The sequence below is a fragment of the Xenopus laevis genome, chromosome 8L, assembly GCF_017654675.1.
Source record: "Xenopus laevis strain J_2021 chromosome 8L, Xenopus_laevis_v10.1, whole genome shotgun sequence".
Classification (NCBI taxonomy): Eukaryota; Metazoa; Chordata; class Amphibia; order Anura; family Pipidae; genus Xenopus; species Xenopus laevis.
Window position 1 is genome coordinate 125,088,781 of NC_054385.1, and position 19,831 is coordinate 125,108,611.

Genomic DNA, 19,831 nt, shown 5'->3' on the forward strand with positions numbered 1-19,831 from the left:
GTGGCGAACTAGGGGGTCGAAATTTTTTTTTAAAGAGACAGTACTTCGACTATCGAATGGTCAAATAGTTCCATTCGAAGTCGTAGGTCGAAGTAGCCCATTCGATGGTCGAAGTAGCCAAAAAAAACATTCGGAATTCAAAGTTTTTTTTCTCTATTCCTTCACTCGAGCTAAGTAAATGGGCCCCTAAATGTTGACAAAACCTTTGCCATCCTACAAGCATTTCAGAGAAAATGAAAAAGCAGACAAGGTGCAAAGTGCAAAGTCCCCCACAATTTTGCACCTTCTGGAATGACTATGTCTCCTGGAACCCAGTATAAGAGGCCTGACACGTGAGGATTCAATCAATCTCCTCTCGTGCAGGTCCCTAATCTCCACCGAGTCCTTACCAACCGGCAATATGATGAATCACCTGTGGGAAAGCACACAAGTTGCCAAATAATCTGGAGAAACTATAAGCAACTTTTGGAAGCCAAAGAGAAAATATGTGTTCCATATGTTTTTTATTGGCCAGTAGGAAAGTATTCGGAGGAGATGAGTCACCCTCACTAGAGGACAATCACTTGCTAAGCATCGTCATACTGTCAGCACTGGCCGTGTACACTGGAAGTTATCATTATATTAAACTATCATTAAAAATAACTTCTCAGCAGGGACACAACCTCTCACATCTTATATCTCAGCTCAACACTATGTCTCTGCTATTTTTTAAATAAGCTGTCTAATAACATTCTAGTTCATATCAGTAACAATAAAAAAGGAATTATAATTATTAACAAAAAGAACTCACCACAAGAAGCTAAGTGGGCTCCACAACTGAGCAGCAGAAATACAACAATACCCATTCTCCTCTTATCCCTGGGGCAGCACCTGAAGGAAACAACACGACAAACATAATGCGATTTCTTAAATGCCATCTCTTTTCACAGCTTGTGCAAGAGTAAACGTTGTCCAATGGGAAAATAGACTTCGTTTAGTCATTGTTACCAGGCAGAATAGAAAAGCTGACATTAATAGAATTAATAGTTAACATGTTTAGCCTCCTATGTGTGACATGCTGGTATTACAAAGGAATAATGTTGTGAAATTGTGTTGATTGGGGATACTTAAAACTTATAATTCAGTATGAGCTGGAATGCCACAGTAAAACCCTACCAGGGTTCATTTACTAAAGCCCCAGACAGAAGTGAAAGAGTTTTACTGGAGCACTTACTGCATTTTTCACCAGATTAATATTCCGGTAGCTAACTCAGAACTGTTGGCTACAAAATTCGAATATTAAATTAAATTCAGGGCTCCATCTAATCTTCATTTGATGGATCACATCAAATGTTGATTGGTTGCTCGGGATTAATGTGTAATCAACACATACAGATATATTAACTCTGGTCTGGTATATGAAGGTTTATTATAAGATAAATGGCGTTCCATCAAGATTTAATAAGATTTTCTCTGCACTTGACTGGATTGGTTGTGGTGCTGAATTTTTCAGTGTATTCTCAGTAATCTGAGTCGTGGTACTTTTATAAAAAATGTTTGTGTGTCCATAACTGTTGGTGTATATTTGTCTCTTAATATATTCGATTACATATTGCTCCATCGAATCCCTTTTATCTGTGGCATCAGTGATGTCACAACCATGCAGAAGCTTGGAGAATTACATTAAATATGGTTTATAGTCAGGAGGCTTACTGACTTTTGTAAGGTTGGACAAAAAGTCCAATTTGCAGTATTCAAAGGGGTGGTTCAATGGAGTTATTTACTAAAAATCTGATTTTATCTCATTGTTTCAATAAAAAAAAAAAGTTTGACCAGACTCCCATCCACAATTTAGCCTTATTTATCATTGGCATAACTAAAATAAATTGGATTGGGGAAAAAACACAATAAAATCGAAATCGAAAACCCAAATCATATAATTTTTTTCCAGAAAATGGTGAGTTTTTCGGATTGTCGGGCTAATCCCAATGCAAACCACCTGGACAGGTCAGAGATGGTGGATTTTCTGTTATGGCTTTTTGCAGAAACGTGGTATAATAAATTTCGAGTTTTTGCCCCCAAAAAGCCTGACCAAAAAAATTTGAGTTTTAATAAATATGTATAATATATATATAAATATGTATAATAAATAATAGAATTCGAAGCAAAGTTGAAAAACCCCTTTAAAATAGATTGTAGTTGTATCCAGGCAAAAGATGAGGACAGGCAGCGATTAGCCAAGTCAGGAGTCAATGTAAAAAGGTCAGTAACCAGGAATCAGTCAATAAGGAATTATACACACACCCAGTAACACTCAGGAATAGAACCTATTTTTTGGGCATTAAATCTCTGGTGTCCCTTCATTCAAAATTTTCTCGTCAAACTGCAGATGCAGTGCGTTGAGATGTCATGCAACTGGGTGCCATAATCCTAGATTCTTCTTAGTCTTCTTAACAAAGGGTTTATGTAATAAAAGGCACTACGTTTGCCCATAGCAACCAATCAGCAGGTTCTATTTACTGATCACTAGTGATGGGCGAATTTATTCGCCAGGCGCGAATTCGCAGCGAATTTGCGCGATTCGAAAAAATTTTTTTCGAAAAAACGGACGCCAGCGTCAAAAACGGGCACCGGCGTCAAAAACCGGCGTTTCGTGAATTTTTCGCCGTTTCGCGAATTTCGCGCGAAATTCGCGATTTTTTCGGCGAAGCAAAACGGCGCAAATTCGCCCATCACTACTGATCACCTATCTCTAGTTCTGATTGTCTTCAAAACATTTTTTGTCGGAGACCCAAACATTACGCCACTGCTTGCCATCTCCTCTATTTTCTTTTTCTAAACCCACCTCCACCTGTTGCAGGAAGGTCCGTGTCCGTTTGTTCTTTCCTCTTCTCCTGCTGTTCTGGACCATTTGATCCCTGTATTATAAAGAACATTTAAACATATTGGCAATTTAAAAAGAGACATTAAATAGAAAGAGTTAAACAAATGTGTTTTATGTAGCCTTGTTCTCTATGTACAATAAAATCATATTGTTACTTATTACTATACAACATTATTTGTCCAAACATTGGTCATGCTGCTCAGAAACATTCCAGCTCAATGAATAATCACAGTATTAATGATATACCTTTGTTGATATATGATATAATGTTGTTGGTACCTTTACCACACCCTCTAAGAAAAGCCGGCAGTTCTTCTTTGTACAGGGAAATACCCATGGTATAATTTTGTAGGATGTTGTTCCTGGCAGACTGTGGTTAGGAAAGGATAATACCTACACTGCCTTATCTAGTAGAGACAAATGTAAAGGAGATGGCACACAGAACTCTTTTTTTCCTTGTGAAAAATACCAAAAAATTCTGTACCCATGGGAAACACAGCAGGTAAAACATGACTTGAATAATCAAGGAAATGTACCTTCAAAGGTAAAGTAATTCCGGTTGCAACTAAACTGGTTAAAGAGATGGAAGAACTGAACTATAAGAGGAGACTGTTAAAGGAGAATGAAAGGCCTATTTACTTGGGGGTGCCAAAAGTTAGGCACCCCCAAGTGATCATATATACTTACCTCACACCCTTGGCCGGTGCTCCTGTCAGTAGAAAACTGCTCCAGTCCGGGGGTTCTTCCAGCGAGCAGCTCAAAGCGATCTTCTTTTTTCAAATTTCCCGGGGGCAGACACATGCTCAGTAGAATGAAATATCGACTTCTTCATTAAAGCTTAGCTTTTCTCAGCAGGAAGAGGATCGCTCTGTGGTGCTCGCTCGAAGAACCCTGGGATGGTGCAGTTTTCTGCTAAAAAGGAGCACCAGCACTGGGTGTCGGTAAATAAATACAACCTATCCCCAAGTAAATATCTCCTTTAAGGCTGGGGTTGCAAGGGGACATGATTAGACTTTACAAGTACATTAGAGGACATTATAGACAAATAGCAGGGGACCTTTTTACCCATAAAGTGTATCACCATACCAGAGGCCTCCCCTTTAGACTAGAAGAAAAGAACTTTCATTTGAAGCAACTTAGGGGGTTCTTCACAGTCAGTCACTGTTACATAATATGATATAAGCACGAGCTGCACCTGCATCAACACAAGTCATTTGAGTTCAGACCACATCCTCTGCAGGAGCTAAACCTCAAAACTAACATCAATTTGTGCCAGGGTCCCAACTGCAAATTTACCATAATCTAACCCTTATCTATTGGACTAGGTGCCAAAATAGGAGATAGTTCTACTGTTTATAAACTATTACATTAGGTATATAGGAAAGGGTCCAAAAGCACTTAGCAAATAATCAACAAAACATGCACAGTAGCTCACTTCAGACATTTATTTGTGCAAAGTCACTGCAGCAATTAATTACAAAATTGTGCAAATGTGAAAATATAAAGTCATATCATAACACAAGGCAGTGTCTTCCCCGTCTGCATATTTCATTTCAGCCACTCCCGACTGACTCGCATCACGCCATTGGGCGCTTCACCAGAGAAGGTGTGGCTATTACGGGTCACATCCCTTATATACCTGCACATTTACTTTATACATATTCCATGGTTTGTTGTTCATCTATTTATGTTGTATCCATACCACAAGGCAATTCTCAATACTCCAGCTATTCCTTAAAGAGATTTGGATAAATTAATTATCTTCTTTTCCCCTCTATAAAGATACAGTAAAAAAATACATGTTCAATGGTTTACTATTATACTATTCACATACTATAAGGGGTTATTTATCAATGACACTGTATCCAAAGGATGTGAGGATCTCCAAAAATAAAGAGACAAATATAAAAAGTAGAAAAATTTATTAGGACATGAAGACCTAACGCGTTTCGTGCCTATAGGGGCACTTACTCATGAGCCTATGAGTAAGTGCCCCTATAGGCACGAAACGCGTTAGGTCTTCATGTTCTAATAAATTTTTCTACTTTTTATATTTGTCTCTTTATTTTTGGAGATCCTCACATCCTTTGGATACAGTGTTTTTGCACCTTGGGACTGAGGTGAACTGTGAGTGTTTTCTCCTTATTATTTTCTCTATTATATATTTTTGTATCTTTACTCATTTAACATTTATATGCTGAGTGGTACCATAGACACTTTTTTTTTATGTGGCAGTAGCACAAACCAAAGTATTTTCAGTTATTTATCAAAGGTCAAGTCATTTTTTTAATGAAAAATGTGAGTTTTCGAGGTTACTTTTCAGTAAAAACTCCAATTTTCGGGTTAAAAAAAAAAACCTAAATTTTTTCGGGTTTTAAAAAAAACTAGAATTTTTTAAAATGTATTTAACCCCTAAAGCTGGAAATAGCTTGAATCCAAAAATACTCCAGCTAAAACCTGTCAAGGTCATGTAGGAGTCAGCGGCAGAGGTCCATTGAGCCATTTGAAAATGTTTGTAGCCTTCATGATGTTTGGGTTTTACAAGCAATTCGAGTTCTTTCCACAGAAAACTTGGTACATTTGAGTATTAGGGTTTACTCTTAACCTTATCTCAATGTTTAGAAATTTCATGCAGTTCACATAAAGTAACGTGTCATTTAATATTTAAATTCAGTCTCTCTCTTCTGTGTTCACAGGTTGTCGTTCTAAAAGAAAACAGATGTTTTGTGACATGGTTAGCATTCTACTGTATTACTTTTATTTCTAATTTCTCCCCACTTGAGTGCACACACCCATGTGCTGGTTTCCGCAGGAGCACCGGGGATTTCGCCTACAGGAGAGTTAAACAGCTGCACATCCTCAGTGCTCCTTAGAATGCGGCTGTGGTGGTGATGGTGGTGGGTGGGGAGGGAGGAAAACCTTTTTCATGGACAAAGGGAAAGACTTTACCAGGGTTGGTTTGGGAATTATGGAAGGACGCCAAGAGGGTTTGGTGGTGGGAGATACTGCTGAGCCAATCCAAAGATTCATGGACTCTATTTTGCTTATTGGTGGTAAATAGTTTAAAATCAGTTTTGATTTAGCTGAGCTGATGATTATTGTAAATTGATAAGTTTTTACTAAATAAAAAAAAAAAAGTCCTAAGCCTTTGTGGCTACAAATCTGGGTCTGGTTATCACAGTCAGTAATTACAATGCAATTATTTTAGGCATTTTGTTGCCTGCCCATATAGGACAAAACATCTCATGTGTTTTTCACTTAAAGGAGAAGGTAAAGTTGGGCTTGGGGTGCTAAATGTTAGGTAAGGTAAGTTAATATAATTATGTGGACTTGGAGATTCCTAATATTGGGACCCCCAGTGATTTAACTTTCCTTTTCCTTTAAAGGAGTATAGTTAAAGATATTGTAACGGTTGGCACCCTAAATCTAGAACCGATGCCAAGCACCCTGGTCTCGGCTTGTGCTTCTGCCTGTAGCAGCCGCCTCTGGCCTCGGGAGGAGCCCTCAGCTACTCAGATGCCGCCAGGTCATAAAACAAGAGGTGCAAGCCAAGGGGTTCTAGACAAGCAGAGGGGCACAACTGTAAGCAAAGTCTTTGGGCAGAAGGTCGTGGTACAAGGCGTTAGGCAATAGAGTAGTCAGATCAGGCCGGGTCGGGGCAGGCAGAGAATAAACGTAGTCAGGCAGGCAAGGGTCAAACCAGGAAGTCAATCAGAAGGGTTAAGCAGAATCAAAGTCGGTAATCAGGCAAGGGTCAGGATTCAGAAGTCAGGATAGTCAATAGGGGGTCACAACAGGAATCAAACACAGATAAATCAGAAGCTCAATAGCACAGAAGCACCAGGAACAAGATCCTATAATGGGCAAGGGTTTGAAGCCCAAATTATCCTTTTATACTGTTTTGATTTCCGCGCAATTGCACGTCATTGTGCACCAGCGTCATTACACCAGAGTGTCCACATCTATATTAGAAACGAGACGCGGGCGTGCTTGCCCTAAGAAGCAGACATGGCGGCCGAAGAGGAGCGGCGTGACGCGGACCACTGGATCACCTGGGTGAGTCAGATTTGTTACAGATATCTTAGTATAGATGCCAAGTCAACAAGTAATACTGATGTTACTGTTGTAGAAAATTGTGATTTACCTGTCCATCCGAGTGATGTTACACTTGCCATGGGCATGAACCATATTCAGTTTACATGTCAGTCCTTTATTCACTTACTTTCCTAAAATGTGGCCTTCTCAACTCCACCCCACTAAGAAGTAGAGGAGACACCCTCCCCCAGTGGAACCCAGAAAGTTTGTGGGGTGAAAAGAAGGAGGAATCAGTTTGCTTTTAGTTATTCTTATTTAATGACTGATTTAAACTATCACACCATGGAATTCATTTCCATTCACTTCCATAGTTATTAATTATCTTTGACCATTATTTTTTCAGGTTCCTTTCCTCCTCTTTTTTTATTTTCACTCCCTTTCTCTTCCTCTTTCAGTAGTTATCTTATGACTTTACCCCACTTGGCTGTGATATCTAATTAACTGTATTTCCTTAAAAACCTCTCTTTTGTATTAATCTGTCTATCGTTATCTTTGATCTAATGCCTTCATTGATCCTTGATTCTCTACTAGTTTCAGGACAGTTGGTTTCTCTTAAGATATTATATTATGTTAGGTAATATGAAAAAGTAGAATATTAGTTATACATTTTGACAATACGGAATGAAAACCAAGATGTAAATTTAATGAGAAATTACCAGATTTCTTTCTGTATATAAATACTCCCAGGACAACAGCAAATAAAATAATGGTCACACCAACAGCGATCAGAATATAGAGAAGCTTTCCATTGTTGGCTTCTATTTAAGGACATAGAGAAAAAAAATCAGATTTAAATTAGCACATGTACACAAATGTGTAAAAATACGCATAAACAATTTTACATGTTTTCTAAAACTTAAAGAGCATGTATCAAAAATTATTAAAATGATGTAAATATGAATTAGCATATAAAAACAATTTGAAAACATGTTGTAAAAATTAACATACGCACCCTCCTAGAGCGCTTTCTTTTTAAAGGCTTATAGGGGGCTCCTTTTGCCTAGAAGATGTATTAGAGCTCACTATTAAAATCACCAGACATCATGTCTCTCTACATGCAGAATTTGTGCAAAAGGCAATTATTTTCTTAGATTTTGTTTGTACTGGAATCAGTTATTTGAGTGAGCTCTAATTCATCTGCTAGGAAAGGAGGCCCCCTTTAAGATATATTGGATCTAACTGTCAAAGAGTATCTGACACTCAACTGCCACATGAAGACAGAATGAAGACAAACAGATGCTGAGAGAGGGATAGTGAAGATAAACTTGATTATTTCAGAAACAGTACAGAATATGTTATTGATTGTATTTAGAAAGTTTCTTATTTCAATATGCTGAAGCTTATATTACATTTTTATTTTTGCAATCATTCCCCTTTAATATTTTTTATATTTATTTTCATTGCTTAGAATTTTTTCTTCTTCTTCTCATTTTGTGTATCTTAAAAATAAAGTTGTGTATGTACAACGAACATAAAGACACTCACCAAAAGGTGTAACTAATGGATTCTCCAAACTGCTGTGATCCACATGGCAGGAGTAAGTGGCGCCCTCCTCTGGTGTTACCTCCACACTGACTCTGATCTGATAGGTGCCATCAGGGTTTGGCAGGATCTCTGCTGATTCCTCTGAGTAAATCTCATCTCTCCCATTCTTTATCCACTTCACTTCCACATCTCGGGGGTAGAACCCATACACCCTGCAGTGCAGTTTGATACCACTCTCTGACTCTGAGCTGGAAACCTTCACTTTGGGGGAAACTGGTAGAAAAATTGAGAATATTCAACAATAAATAGAGTAAGATCTCAGAAAACAATATAATTGAGATGACAGTTGATGAATACTTGAATATGAAGGCTACAGCATGACATTCTTCCCTGCTAATTATAAGTGGGACTGATCAAATGTTTTAATGTTGTCCTACTCATCAGCATACTGTAGGTAGAATGTACCCCCTAAAAAGATATCGTTCTGATGGAAGAATGGACTTAAATGAAACCATAGTACTGACTTCCTTTAAAATTGTGTACTTTAGAGGTGGGCCTTCTTTTTCATTTGATTATATTTTGTAGTCACCCTAGTGATTGTCTAGTTACTAGGGAACACAGTACATCATATATTTGTTTTCTAGTGAGAGGTTGGGGTTGGGGGTATATAATATTAAAATATATACACTTGCCTTTTATCAAGCATTTACTACTATAGAAGAATAGCTAAAGTTAATTAAAACAAATATGCAGACATCTTTTTTACATCCAGTTTCAATAAGAGTGAACTCCCCTTGTTCAGGAAAGAGCATAGCATGAGACCTGGTTAATAGCTTTACAGAGGAAATGCCTGATGAAAGATGGCCTATTTGGTTGTGAGAGGAAGAAGAGTCAGCCCTTTTTCTATTTTATCCCAAGTGCTCTGCCTCTTTTGGTCCCCACTTGTTTGAGGAGATGGTGTGCTAAAGGGCCTGGGGGTATGTATGAAGTAGTAGGAGATAGTAAGTGTAAGGTATTTAGCAGAGCATCCAGAGACTCCAACAGGATGACCAGGTAAGGTTAGTACTCTGTAGTGCACCTGCCAGTATAGAGACTCAAATGGTAACTGGAAATATGAGATTCCGAGCACTCAGGGCTAGTTCACTGATATGAGTACTACCTTCACTGTTGTGAACACTATGCTTGTTCTGTGTAAGTATAATCTAGGAGATGAAAGTGTCTGAAGAATTTCTTGAAGTGATTTATGATTGTACCATCTAAACATCACTGACACAAAGATCAGTTGAATAATAAAGACATATCATTTTGTCTCAAGAACCACTGGCACCAATATTTCTTTGTAAGATCAGCTTTGTGTGTGTTTGATACAGAGAGGGTCCACCTGACTGAAGAGAGTCACATGTAAAACGTGCTCTAATGGGAGTTGCAGGGAGATGCAACTGGCAAAAGCAAATATGGGTAAGACCAAGTAAGGTAAAAAACACGCCCAAACTCTAATACCCGATTTTACTAATTAAGAAACTCCAGGTCCCAAGCATTCTGAATAACAGGTCCCATACCTGTAATACATTTTAAAGGGATACTGTCATGGGAAAAAAAAATGTTTTCAAAATGAATCAGTTAATAGTGCTGCTCCAGCAGAATTCTGCACTGAAATCCATTTCTCAAAAGAGCAAACAGATTTTTTTATATTCAATTTTGAAATCTGACATGGGGCTAGACATAGTGTCAATTTCCCAGCTGCCCCAAGTCATGTGGGATGACAGGATCCCTTTAAGAAAAGCTAATGATCATTTTGTAAATTGCTTTTCGGATAGAATTAAATATTTGTTATTGATGGCATTACTATTTTAATGGTAGAAACACAAAGAAAAGCACCTTGATTGCAACACTGCATCTTGTCTCACCTTTCTTTTCCAAGTCTTTTTTTAAATGAGAAAGATAAAATTTCAGGTGACTGATGCAGACATTTTCCATGTATACTGTTTTTAATTTTGCAAAAATTCCATTCCATTTCTGAGTTACAATCAGAGCCTCTTGGACCAATGGCAGGTACTGTGGATTTTCTGTATCAAACGTCATAAACTCTTTTGCATCAAATGCAAAGTCTTCATTTCCATGAATGCCGCCATCCTCACGCAGCTCACAGGAATACTTTATTTGGAAAACATGAAAAGCTCCATCACCTGTAATACAAACGCACTATTGTGACTCACACTAAAAATAAATAATAATATAAATAAAAATGTACCTATAGTTCATATTGATCATTTTTGACTGCAGCACAAATATAGCAGACTAGTCATAGAAGAAGATAGGGGATCAGATAGGTAATGTAGAAGCATTGAGCAAATACCTTTACAATTAAGCGCATGTAAGGACAATGGAATCATAGTTGCAAGAAAAGTTAAAATATTGCACTGCTGCGCACATCTTTCCGTTTTTTGCGAATTTGCATTGTGCATAAATTTTTCGCAAATGAGGTGTTTGCGTGAGTGCATCCACTGTGCAAAGTTTTTAGATGAGAAAAAAAAGCATTGACGGTAATTTAAAATTGCAATTTGCAAAACTGTTTTGTGAATATTTTCTCTGCCACCAAAGTTGTGTCCTAACTCAAATGCTGAGTTTGCACAGAAATAATCGCAATTTGCAATTTTTGACATATCTTATGGACATTCGCAGTACGAAAAAAAGTGAAGTTTATAAATGAGCCTCACTATCCCTTAATTCACAAATAAATGTGACCCTATATGGAATGAGCAGTGGAAGACAATAAAGCTGATTGAACAGGTGGGATAGAGCAGAGTTGTGAGAGGTGGGCTGCGGAACTGACAGAAAGGTGAGAACGAGTAGTTAGGACAGGCTGAAGGCCTCAAATGGGAATGAATGGTTTAAAGGGTGGGAGTAGATGGTATAGAGAGAGTTAATCTGAAAGGGGCAGGCAGAAGGCAGCAAAGGGGAATGACTGGGCAGTAGTGAATTTGCGCCGAATTCCCGCGTTTTGCCCCCGACGAATAAATTCGCAAATCTCCCACAAAATTTCTGATTTTCGCAGTTTTCCATTGAAAACATTCGAATTGCTCGATTTTAGTGAAAACGCTTGAATTGCTTGATTTTGAAGTGCAAACATCGGAATTGCTCGATTTTTTTGTGATAACGTTCTAATTGCTCGATTTTTCTGTGAAAATGTTCGAATTGCATGATTTACCAGTACCAAAACCCACTGCCTCTCATTTCATGTAATTTACTATGAGTGCCAGTACCCACTCACAGTAAAATACAAGTAGACACCGCTGCTTTCTGTATTGTTCTTGATGTGGAGGACCCACTTCCAGATCATATTTGTTTCAGATCATATGATGGTGACATCCTTAGCCATTTCTGTCTTGGTATATTGTGATAAAAATGACATTGACAGTTTCTTCCTGGCAGTGAGTGATATTAAAACATGCTCCATGTCCACTACATGGTTATTTTACTTGCTTTTCAGCAGTCATGTTGTAAATGAAGTAGAAATTTCCACTGTGCCATTCAGCTATTAGTCTAGGGTATTTATACATGGAATTTCTACTGTGCCATCCTGCTTTCTGGGCAGGGGGTATACAGAAAATACAGGGTTAAAGATCTTAGTACAAAGTTAATCCAGAAAATGTTCCAATTGCATCTTGGAGTCAGGAAGACATTTTTTGAAGCAAATTGGAAAAGCTTTAGAAGGGGCGGTTCTCCTTCCTTTGTATCAGCTAGAAGTTAGACAGGTTTTACTTAGGCCAAAAGGCTGGACGTGTCTTTTTTTCAACTTAAATTACTATTTTTATATATATTTATTATGCTGATTCCGTGGGATTGGATAACTTGTACAACTGCCCCATTATTATATAACACTGCTGTCTAACTAACAAAAAAGGGATCCATTTAGTGAGAGATATTTGACTTTTTCACATTACTAATGCAATCACTGCATGGCTTTCCGTACTACAGGTTACACAATGCTCCAGGCCTACAGCTCCTCATACCTTGCATTTTGGCAGAGCAATAGAGTGAGGCAGTGCATGGGGAGGTGCTAGAACTTATTATAAACTTGGAGTGCCTGTGCTCACTGATTCTTATTAAATATATCCACTTTGTTATATTGTGCTTGGCCTGCCAGTATATCTTACTGCTTGTGGTGCCATTGTTGTCTATGTATGTATTTGGTGTGCCAGTGCCTCTGCTTCTTACTATATAATGTTCATTATGGTGCTTGTGGTGCCTGATGTTATGTTCTTGGGGAGATCAGTACTTACTGCTCATTTGTATGTGTTTTTAGTATCTCACAGTCTCTGCGTGTAATGTACTTTAGGTGCCAGAATCTTTTTCCCCATAATGTGCTTGTAGTGCAGCATTCACAGCTCTCAGTTAAAATTGTACATGTCATGTTAATACCCCCTTCCTGCAGTGCCAGATTTTAGCAAATTTTGCCCCAACTGCTATGGTTTGATTTTCCTGGAAATTCAGTGAAAGCTCACAGGAAAAGGGGTGGAGTCCAAAGGGAGTGGCCAAAAGGGGCATGGTCAAAAAAGTTGCAGCGGCGCTCTACTCTCGCCACCCACGGACTTTCCCTAGCCCCCCCTGCAAAATCCATCTTCCGCTGCCTATGGAGAAGACGCCACCTTTGCAATTGCAGACCATTTTTTAGTGTAAATAATGGTAATGAGAGATCTATCTCCTTTCAAGGTATAGAACGTGCAAAATTGGGAAAGTGGAAGGGAGATATATAGAAGCTCTTAAATAAAATAGAGATATGGGGGATGTTTACTTCCTGCAGGTATTAATAAAGACTGGGAAATAAATGACTATGTAGACCGATAAAGATACTTGAGAGCATAGGCGGATTTTAATGAAGGCTGGGGAAGGCTAAGCCTCCCCAAACCTAAGCATTATGCTAGACAAGTAACCTACTAAAAAACTCAGGGAGTCAGCAGGTAAAAAACTTACATTATCGTGGCACTGTCAACTTCAATAAGCAGCGTTAACATGTGAACAGATGCAAGGGTTAGACTGTAATAATCTATCCATAATGTACTCCACCTTGCTGGTAGATGAGTTAAATCCTTACTCTCAGACTCTGCTGCTCATGCCTGCCCTGCTTCCCAGTGAAAGTTTAGACCAGACAGTAGTGGGCGGAGCTACACGGAGAAATCACTGAACTGGGGATCCCATGAAGAGAATTGAAGGTGTGTAAAAAGTCTGGGATTGTATGGGTTTATATTACCAGGGAATGATAGTTTGTGTTTAGTGTGTAAGAGATATAATTCTGCTGGGGTGTAAGGAGAACTGCCTTGCTGGATAGGTTTTTGCTGGGGCTAATGCTGCTAAGGGCTGGACATGCTGGCATCTAATAGAAAAAAACAAAAGTGTGGGGACAAAAAATTACATATTGGGAGCTGAATGTACGAAAAGATATGGAATCCAGCTAACATGACTGAATAGAGTGGAAAAAAATCCAACCTTAAAAGACCAACATCATTTGTTTTAAAAAAATGTTTTTTTTCTGTTACCCTACACTGCTACAAACAACATTTTTGCATTAGAACTACAGAGTTATCAACATGTGTGTGACAAAAAAACATTGTTGGGGTAAGTCTATTGTATTGATGTTGGTCATTGCAGATACAGTCATATGAAAAAGTTTGGGAACCCCTCTTAATTCATTGGAGTTTTGTTTGTCATTTTTTTGTTTTGTCATAGCAACTTCCTTTTAATATATAACATGCCTTATGGGAACAGTAGTTTTGTGACCATTGGTCCATACAAAATCTCTCCAGTTCAGTTAAATTTGATGGCTGCCGAGCATGGACAGTCTGATTCAAATCATCCCATAAATTTTCCATGATATTCAAGTCGGGGGACTCCAGAATATTGTACTTGTCCCTCTGCATAAATGTCTTTGTAGATTTCCAAGTGTGTTTAGGGTCATTGTCTTGTTGGAATATCCGACCCCTGCAGCGGAACTTCAACTTTGTGACTGATGCTTGAACATTATCCTGAAGAATTTGTTGATATTGGATTGAATTCATCCAACCCTCGACTTTAATAAGGGCCCCAGTAGTCCCTGAACTAGTCACACAGCCCCTGAACTAGCCACACAGCCCCTGAACTAGCCACACAGCCCCTGAACTAGCCACACATCCCCTGAACTAGCCACACAGCCCCTGAACTAGCCACACATCCCCTGAACTAGCCACACAGCCCCTGAACTAGCCACACAGCCCCACAGCATGATGGGACCTCCACCAAATGTGACAGTCGGTAGCAGGTGTTTTTCATGGAATGCGGTGTTCTTCTTCTGGCATGCAAAGCGCTTTTTGTTTTAGCCAAATAACTTCATTGTTGTCTCAGCAGTCCAAAGCACTTTCCTTCAGAGGAGAAGCACAACTTGCAATTGGTCACTTTTCTTTTGATTGGACACTCCTGCCTATGAAGTTCAAAGCTTAAAGGAATAGTAACATCAAAAAATAAAAATGTTTTAAAGTAATGAAAATATAATGCAATATTATGTGTTGCCCTGCACTGGTAAAACTGCTGTGTTAACACTACTATTGTTTATATAAATAAGCTGCTGTGTACAATGGGGGCAGCCATTCAAAGGAGAAAAGTCTCAGGTTACACAGCAGATAAACTCTGTAGAACATAATGGTGTTATCTGTTATCCATTAGTTAAAAATGTGCCATATAGCCGTTTTTCAATTTCCGCCATTGCTCCACAGCAGCTTGTTTATATGAACTATAGTAGTGTTTCTGAAGCAAACAGATCAGTTTTACCAGTTTAGGGCAACAGTACATGATATTTGCATTACTTTGAAACACTTACATTTTTTGGTGTTACTGTTCCTTTAAGGAGCTAACCCAACCAATTTGGTGTTGCCAGTAATCAGAATTGAGTATTTACATGCAATCAAATTAGCAAAATTACAAGGGTACCCACATTTTTGCAGAGCCAGTTTTTCACATTTGATTTAATTTCAAACAACTGAATACTGTTTCACTAAAAAAAAACACCCCAGTTTCTGGGAAATGAAAGAAATACCGGTTATCTTTTTTGTTGAAAGTGGAGTAAATTATTATGCAGGCTAATAGGGGTTCCAAAACTTTTTCATATGAATGTAGATACTTACCATTTTTTAGCCTACCCAAACAAAAAAATCACCATCCGCCTATGCTTGAGAGTTTTGGAGAATGAATTCAAAATTGGAATAAATGAATAAATATATAAATGTATATATTATATGATGTATAATGCATAATTATAAAGCTGTATACAAGTTCCAAAATTATGTAGAGTTGCAAAACTTGAAAGTGTAAATTTTTTTAAAAGGTATTAATGGACAACTAAACCCTAAAAATGAATATGGCTAAAAATGCCACATTTTATATAGTGAACTTATTGCACGAGGCTAAAGTTTCAGCTTGTCAATAGCAGCAATGATCCAGGACTTCAAACTTGTCACAGGGGGTCACCATCTTGGAAAGTGTCTGTGACCCTCACATGCTCAGTGGGCTCTGATTGGCTGTTGAGAAGCTAAGCTTAGGGGTCGTCACTAATTATCCAGCAGAAAATGAGCTTCCCCTGTAATATAAGCTGATGCTACAGGTTTGCTGATTATTAAATTCTGATGCTAATTGCACTGGTTTCTGTGCTGCCATGTAGTAATTATCTGTATTAATTACTAATCAGACTTATATTGTGACATTTCTATTCTATGTGTACTGTATATTGTGAGTGGGTCCCTAAGCTCAGTAAGTGACAGTAGCACAGAGCATGTGCAGTGAATCAGCAGAAAAGAAGATGGGGAGCTACTGGGGCATCTTTGGAGACACAGATTTTTACTGCTAAAGGGCTGTGGTTGCATTGGGCTGGTGCAGAAGCACAAAACATAATGTACAACATTTGAAGTCTACTTTTTTAGTTAGGCTTTAGTTCTCCTTTAATTATGTACAGAGGTGTGAATTCTGAAATATGTCTTTAACGTGTCTTTAAGAGATCCTTTTAAGATTTTGTTTGGGAGTGGTGTTATCTATAATGGTGTGATGATTGTAATTATGCTTTGAGGAAGTGCTTTGCTCATCAGTAGTTGTTTATGTTGCACTGTGCCATAAAGAATTTTGAATTTTTATTGGATCCGGGAGCAGATCATAGTAAATCTTGAGTCTGGAAATGCTATATGTAAAATAGGAAGCTGCTGCCAAGAGGGTGTGACCAGGGAAAACTCAGATGTACCGGTGAGATCTATATCCCCATTAAAAAAAGTATTTAGGAGAGGGGCTTGTTGAGAAGCTGGTCAGAGCACATACCTCCCTTAAAGGGGACCTGTCTTCTGGAAAAATTATTCCAAATCCTATTTTATCACGTTAGTCAAGAAAAATAAGCTTTAATTACACTATATAAATTATTTGAATCTTGTTTCGTTCGGTCTGGGAATTCATAATTATAGCAAGCAGGCAGGAGCCATTTTGTGGGCACTGTTATTAAGGCAATAATAGAGGAGGGGCAGGCAATATTTGATCGACAGCTGAGATTTTTCAACGAGTTTACAACAGCTATAAATGGTTTAATAAAAAAAGAATTTGGATTTCATGTTTAATTTGAAAAGGACTTTTATTATACAGATTTTTTATGTCTAGGTGACAGGTCCACTTTAAGATTGATATTATAATGACTAATGCATCCCTTCTAAAATCTATAACAATATTAGAAGTCACCTTATAAAAGTAACCAGTATAACCCAGTCTGCAGCCTTGTGCTTTTATATGGTTATCTAACTCCTTGGATTTCAAAATAAATCTGCACGCACTCCTGCAACCATGGCCGTGGAGGTTAAAAATGTAACTTTATTCCATGTAGTTAAAAGATATGCGTCCTAACGCGTTTCGTATCAGCAGATACGTAATCATAGGCACTTGTTAACAAAATGACCGTTACAACAATTTAAACCTAATTAGAGGAAATGACGTCCTGGATGACCCTACTTAGGGTACTCCCATCGGACTTAATACTTAAAAACAATTAACTCTTAACAAATCGGAAAGTTACTACTACAAAAATTCATCATTTGAAAAAATACAATTAGAAGAAATTGCAATCTTAAGGAAATTCATTCTTACTTTATACAAAGCATGTAAATCATAATAAAACATTTCTATGCACATTTCAATTTTAATATTTTGAATTTAATACTTCAAGCCCACCTTTATACTTTTTGAATTTCATATTTAAATATTATTTAGATTTCATATTTAAAAATTGATTTCATGCTTTTAGATTCTACAGAAAAACTTCTAAAGCGAAAAAGCTGAAAACCTAAATCCATCGCTTAAACACATGTATCATCACTTTTAAACTGAAACATTTTTGCTTCTTAACACAGACTCATATTGAAACCTTGTTACATGATCTCTGGTCATGTCTATTAGCTCGAGTGTCGCAAATCCATACGATTACGTCAAATTCCTGTTCCTACCTTCTACGTTGTTTAATACTTAAACTACGGAACTGCCGACTATAAAGTTATAATTTAATTAATTAATTTATTCCCAGACTCTAAATGAAAAACTAAACATTTAATTAAATAATAGAATAAAATAAAGAGACAATGTACATACTTTAACTTAATGAAAACTGCTGAATAAATTCATGTGCGGACTTATCTTCAGTGGCAAGCCACAATATATTTTTAAAAATATCATAAATATCTATTTTGAATCTATTTAAACATGACACACCACGTCAAATCGAAAATTTAATCCTTTTGGCTGCCTCGTGTCTAATGTAAATATCCAATACGCTTCTCTATAACGAAGTTTCGCTGCTTTGTCACCACCCCTTGAGGACTGATAAATCTTTTCTACTCCTTGGATTTTAAGGTTAGTTATGTCACCATTACTGCATTCCAAAAAATGCCTGGATACTGTTGTGCTGTTACTGCGGGTTTCAATGCTATGTATATGTTCGCGCATTCTGCATTTTAAATTCCTAGTGGTACTTCCTACATATTGAATGGTGCATTTCTTGCAAGTCAAAAGATACACTACAAAAGTGGTGTTACAGTTTATATAGCATTTATTATGATAGGTATTGGTCGTACTACTGCTCACAAAAACTGGAGCCTTTTCTATGTATTTACAAGTCACGCAACGACCAGCTCCACATGGGTAAGTACCCCATACATTCAGCCATGTTCTCGGACTATTCTGCTTCCCACATACATCGCTCGGTGACAAGATGTTTCCAATTGTTCTGGCTCGACGTGACACAAACCTACATCCATTTTCCATAACCCTTCGCAATTTGTCATCTCCATCTAAAACAGGTAAATATTTTTGAACTATTTTCTTAATCTTGTAAAACTGCCTACTATAAGTAGTGATAAACAGTGGTGAAGTACTTTCTGTGGAGCTTTTAAACTTTTTCTCTCTATTTAAGAGTGTATTCCTATCTTCTTTAAAAGCCTTCACAAAAGCTGTTTCTAAAAGGGGTAGAGAATATCCTCGAGCCAAAAAACGATCCCTCAGTTGTACTGATTGTGACAAAAACTCTACGTCTGTACTGCAATTTCTACGCAATCGTTGAAATTGCCCAATTGGTACTGCTTTGAAAATATGTTTAGGATGGCAGGAGTCCGCCCGCAACAACGAATTCCCCGCTGTTTCTTTCCTATATACCGTGCTTATTATTTCACTTGATTTACTTTTTAATTTTAAATCCAAAAAATCTATAGTAGCATGATCAAAAGAAAAAGTGAATTTTAAATTACAGTCATTGTGATTAAGACTGTCTACAAAACTTATAAACTGTGACTCTGAACCTCTCCAAACCATGATCAGGTCATCCACATACCTTTTATATAACTTAATAAAATTAACCCCTGTGACTTTACCCCCAAAAAGGTGGACTTCCTCCCACCACCCCATGTACAAATTTGCATAGGTGGGCGCAAATTTCGCACCCATTGAGGTGCCGCATGTTTGGAGGTAAAAAGTCCGATCAAATGTGAAAAAATTGTGTGTTAGAAGATAGTGCAAAGCTTCAATTATAAATTCAATAATCTCTATGTTGTAACTACTGTACTTCTGTAAATGATAACGCACTGCCTCTATCCCTTTCTCATGTGGTATATTGGAATAAAGACTGACTACGTCAATCGTGCCCCAACTATAAATACCCTCATCCCAAACAAAACCATCCAAAACTTGCAATACATGCTTTGTGTCACACAGATACGAATCTAATCGTTTTACTAAAGGCTGTAAAAACATGTCAATTAATTCAGCTAAATTCTCATTAAGAGAGCCTATACAAGACACTATCGGTCTTCCCTCAGGCGGGCGTTTGCTCTTATGCACTTTAGGCAA

At 37.7% G+C, this 19,831-nt stretch overlaps 1 protein-coding gene across 3 annotated transcripts in view; it reads right to left on the reverse strand.

Moving 5' to 3' along the window:
• The window catches only part of LOC108699401, a 57,829-nt gene that overhangs the window by 19,626 nt on the left and 18,372 nt on the right, over positions 1 to 19,831 (reverse strand). For all 3 annotated transcript variants that reach the window (XM_018231457.2, XM_041573551.1, XM_041573552.1), the window contains 5 exons: positions 10,351 to 10,629; positions 8,444 to 8,716; positions 7,615 to 7,716; positions 2,825 to 2,897; positions 791 to 870 (listed from right to left, as the gene is read on the reverse strand). In XM_018231457.2, the coding sequence (XP_018086946.2) occupies positions 791 to 870; positions 2,825 to 2,897; positions 7,615 to 7,716; positions 8,444 to 8,716; positions 10,351 to 10,629 (807 nt within the window). The remainder of the gene's footprint in view (positions 1 to 790; positions 871 to 2,824; positions 2,898 to 7,614; positions 7,717 to 8,443; positions 8,717 to 10,350; positions 10,630 to 19,831) is intronic.